The sequence below is a fragment of the Miscanthus floridulus genome, chromosome 19 (assembly GCF_019320115.1).
Source record: "Miscanthus floridulus cultivar M001 chromosome 19, ASM1932011v1, whole genome shotgun sequence".
Taxonomy (NCBI): domain Eukaryota; kingdom Viridiplantae; phylum Streptophyta; class Magnoliopsida; order Poales; family Poaceae; genus Miscanthus; species Miscanthus floridulus.
Genome location: NC_089598.1, coordinates 21436486 through 21441104, shown reverse-complemented (window position 1 = coordinate 21441104; position 4619 = coordinate 21436486). Strand labels below are relative to the sequence as shown.

Sequence of the window (4619 nt, the reverse complement as noted above, 5' to 3'; positions counted from 1 at the left end):
CACTGATGCCCAAAAGACACTAGCTACTTATTTGAAGCCCCCTTTGGATCAAAAGGAATCTCGTAGGAAAAGAAATCACGCGTGTGTGATTTTATCAAACATTATAGCATTACCGACAACCGTTACCCAAAATAGAAGACTAATTTCATGTTTGGGTAACGTCACAGGTAAATGGTTTAATACCCATTTTTTGTCTTCTCCAACAACAGACCTAAAAGGGAACTCTTTTTGCAAATGGGTTTCCATGAGAAATGATACTTAGATTTGTGTTATACCTCTTCTGACACTTAAAATGGATCTTCCATATAGGTACTCTGTTGGAGACTATAGGTATTCTGTTGGAGATCTATTTTGGGTTTGGCTCTCGGTCTCGTGTTGGAGACAGCCTACCACGAGTTGTATGTATCTGAGCTTTCAGGAGTTGCGGCTCTGACATGGAACAACCTCACAGGACAAGATGCAGCAAAATACAGAGCTCCATTCAATACACAGCCTGTTCAGCTGGGGCTGAAACGATCGTATACAATCGTGAATTATTACTGTTGACTGGTTTGATGTGAGAGAAAAATACTGTTCTGGCTGGAAATTTACGATCGTTTACGACCAAGCGAATAGGGCGACAGCAGGAACAGCTTACTAGGAACTCTGTGATGAGACTCTGTTCCTGGAAACCTGATCCTAACATTTATTTGATCATCTTTACCTGCATAGCTCGCTTTCATCATCTCAGTTATCACTTGGCAGTATATACACAGCTTATCACATATACTTTCAGTTTTTCAAACAAGAGGGTTTATGGACCCATAACAACGTTTCTCTACAATAAACTACTAACATGCTTGTATTTATGAATGGCTTAGGGCTCTTGTACACCAAAGGCCTTCCGGATTTCAGTTATGACCCGACTGGACACATCCGGACCAAACATCCTCGGAAGATTTGCAGTCAGATCAACCTCAATCGATTTCGATCTTACAATCCGGTCCCTCTTGAGCAAACAGTCCCTCTCCACCTCATCCATTTCTGTGGTGGAATCAACACAGTTGTCAAGCCAAATCTGAAGAACCTCCTGAATGACTGTTGCTAATTGTCCATGCATTATCTCTTCCAAGGCTTTCTCACCTCCTTGTCCACAGTCAATGCTGACCATTATTGCTGTAGGTGAGCATGCGCTGCGCACAAAGAGCGATGGAGATCTGTATGGACGAGTCTGCGGTAGCTCTTCGATCTTTCCACGCTGCTCATCCATTTGAGTTTCTTCGTAGTACTTCTGCAAGTAATCTGGGTGGAACACGAGGTCTTTCCGGGGAAGCAGGTCCAGAATCACCACGATTGAAGTTGAGCTGCCTTGTATAAGCTCCAATAGGAAATGTGGTGCGTCTGTCAAGGCATTCAGGAAAATAAGAATTGAGGTGATGTCAATGGCACCATTTGGAACTTTACAGTGAATCGAGGACTGCAGCATGAAATCAATCTGTAGACAAGGAAACACACATCAGGTCCAGTCATCATTTCTTTCTACATCTTAAAACAGTAGCAAAAGTGCAAGCTTTTTTATAACAAGAGATTGTTCTTCCATTCTCAATGACACTGTTATTTTCAATGACTGAAATCACATTTTCAGATTGAACTATCAGCTCAAGGACAACAGCAGATATGACAGTGATATTAAGATTGGATTGCGATTACAGTTTCAGTTTTGACAAGCACAAGGATGGATCATCGCCGGTGTCAATTCAGCAGTTCTTTCTTTATCAGGAAATCAGCAGTCTCACAACAATACTCTAAGACTCAAATGGACAAGTGTTAATCTATAACTGACAAGATGCTTCGGTAGAGTTGTATTAGCAATATTTGCATCTAAAACTTTCACAATTCACCTTGAATGGATCAGTGGACAACAATTACCCAAGGCAAATACCCTCCCACAATCTTGTGGAGAAGTAGGCGGTCAGCAAGTGCCCCAAACCATACTGAACTGAACTGAAACACAAGCAATGTTTTGACATTCAATACAGATGCCATATCATGAGGTGGACAGGTGGTGTATGTATTTGCATATACCAAGGAAAAATGGTGCAGTCGCATACTATGCGATGCCAAGCCACACTGGAGATCCAATGAACCGTATTACACACTTACTACACTACTACTGAGCTTTGGATTAAGTAAATAAGTTCTTGAATATCTTACAGAGCAGTATAGTAGTATGCCCTTATCTTGTGGTATGCAACCACACAAGAAGCTGTATCATACTAATACGGTACAGTACTACTACAAGAAAAAAGAAAGAGGAGTACTAAAGAAGTGTACCGACGAGCCAGGCGAGCCCCGGTGCACGTCGAGCGAGCCGACGGCGTTCCCGGTGCCGTTGCGGAACTCGGCGACGTCGGCAGGCACGGCGGACGGCAGCAGCCGCGCGCCCAAACGCGCAACCGCCTGATCCGCGACCGCCCGCGCCACCTCCCGCTGGGCCATCTCGGGCGCGCGTTTCACCGTAGCGTCCGGCCCCGCCGAGGCGCGCACGGCGCTCGACGTTTTGCCTCTGGGCGGGGGAGGACGCGAGTGGGCAAGCCGGGGGGCGCTGAGGTTCGGGAGAGTACAGGAGAGGGAAGAGGAAGCCGAGATCAACGCGGGCGCTGTGGCGTGGGTGGTCGCCGGCAGCAACCGGAGATATTGCTCCAGCCGGAGCATGGAGGGGAAGCTGATACCAGTCCCGGCGTCGGTGGGGAGAGTGAGATGCGGACGTTACAGTGAAACTAGGAGTAGTATGGTGCTATACGTGTGGCGTCCGGCTTCTTCGCCTCCGGATGTGGCTCACGCTCCTCCATTCGCTCCCCTCGTCTTATTCTCACCCACCTGTCTTACGTCGCTCAGCCTGCTCTATACGGAGACGCTCGCCGCCGCTCCCTCCCGAGCCGCTCGCGGTGCCGCCCCGCCCCGCCCGTCCCCCTTCCTCCCTCCGTGACCCACATGCCACCGGAGAGTAGGGCGACGGCGACGACTTCCGACGAGCTGCCCCTCTTCCCCCCATCCCTCCTTCCCTCCGCGACCCCATGCCACCGGAGAGAGGGCGACGGTGGCTTCCGGTGAGCCGCCCGTCTCTCCCTCCCCCCTCCCTCCTCGACTTCCATGTCCCAGGAGAGGAGGGCGAAGGCGGTGGCTTCCGACGAGCCGCCCCCTCCTTCCCTCCCGTGACCTCCATGCCACCAGAGAAGAGGGTGACGGCGGCGACTTCCGATGAGGTAGATGGGTTCTTCTCTAGATCTGAGCCCTCCTCCTCCACCTTCTCCTCTGGATCTGAGCCCTCCTCCTCTAGATCTATGGGATGCGGCGGTGGCTAGGGTTCCGGCAAGCTCTCGGGGTCAGATCTTGCGTGTTGCAATGGTTTTTTTTATGTTGCAACATATGATTTCGAATGTTGCAATGAGATTTTTTTTGTGTTGTTGCAACAGATGTTTTTGCGATGTTGCAGTAGTACTGCTTGAGATGTTGCAGTATGTTTCAGTTTGCTTTAATCTCATGTTGCAGTAGTTGTTCCATGTTGTTGCAAGTGTTTTTATTTTGAGCGTTGTTTCATATGCTTTACACCAGTGTTGCAATAATATATTCTAAATGTTTTAGCTCCTTTAGTCTATTGTTGCAGCAGTTAGTTCGGTGTGGTTGCAATAATATGTTCATGGTGTTTCAGCTGCTTCGTCCTAATGTTTCAACTGTTGTTACTTGTTGTTGCAATAATATGTTCATGGTGTTTCAACTGCTTCATTCCAATGTTGCAGCTGTTGCTCCTTGTTGTTGTAATATATATGTTTCATGGTGTTTCAGCTGCTTCAGCCTAATATTGCAGTAGTTGTTTCCGTGTTGTTGCACGTGTTTTATTCTAGCTCTCTATGTTGTTCGGCCGGGGAGGGGTGAGCCGGGACGGACGGGGACGTGTGGTTCGTCGGGGCCTAGCGGGCGGAGGTGCTAGGGCCGGCGGACGCGGGGGTGCTGTGGCCATAGGGGCGTTGGGCATGCAGCATGCTCGTAGCCGGTGTGGGGTGGACGCGACGGGCTGCAGGCGTGCGACAGTTCACGCAGGCGTGCGGTCTCAGGGCGGTGGCGACGGTCCATGCTGCTGCCTCGGTCTCGTACCATCGTCAGCGGGTCTGCTCCTTGCGCGCGTCACCGGAGGGTGTGTTGGTAGCGTCCGGTGCCAAACTGGGGAAGAGGCGCGCTAGGGGAGTGCGGACTGGGAAGTGAACGAGGGGGGTCGAGCGCTGAGGGGCGTTCGGACGCTAGCGCCCAGATCGAACGTCCGAGCGCTAGCAGTTCCCGGAGTAGTAGCTACCATGACGACGTAGCGGTAGCGTGTATTTGCATAATAGTTTGCGATAGTAAATCAAGTCCATATTTTGTATTCTAAAAAAAGAGGTCCATATTTTGTATGGGACTTTGAAAAGGCAAAACATGTTAAATGCAGTTGAGGTTGTAAATTGTTTTTTCCTTACCTTTAAACCAAAAATCCTATACTTGAATATTCTTTTTCCTTTCTCTATCCATTTTTAGAGCATCTCCAACAGAATTGGTATCTATATGTAAATGCTATTTTTAGCTAAAGCTCTAGAAAAATGGACTCC

At 48.9% G+C, this 4619-nt stretch overlaps 1 protein-coding gene across 1 annotated transcript; it reads right to left on the bottom strand.

Moving 5' to 3' along the window:
- Positions 1 to 698: 698 nt before the first annotated feature.
- On the bottom strand, positions 699 to 2817 carry LOC136528217 (red chlorophyll catabolite reductase-like). Its single transcript, XM_066521148.1, has 2 exons — positions 2314 to 2817; positions 699 to 1474 (listed from the first exon to the last, which is right to left on the bottom strand). Exons 1-2 carry the CDS (start codon positions 2692 to 2694, stop codon positions 857 to 859), a joined length of 999 nt encoding a protein of 332 aa, XP_066377245.1. The 5' UTR covers positions 2695 to 2817; the 3' UTR covers positions 699 to 856.
- Between the last annotated feature and the right edge of the window lie 1802 nt (positions 2818 to 4619).

Coding starts and splice junctions, on each gene's coding strand:
- LOC136528217 (XM_066521148.1), bottom strand. CDS start 2,694: ATGCTCCGGCTGGAGCAATATCTCCGGTTGCTGCCGGCGACCACCCAC. Junction 1,475..2,313: donor GGGGCTCGCCTGGCTCGTCG/GTACACTTCTTT, acceptor CCTTGTCTACAG/ATTGATTTCATGCTGCAGTC.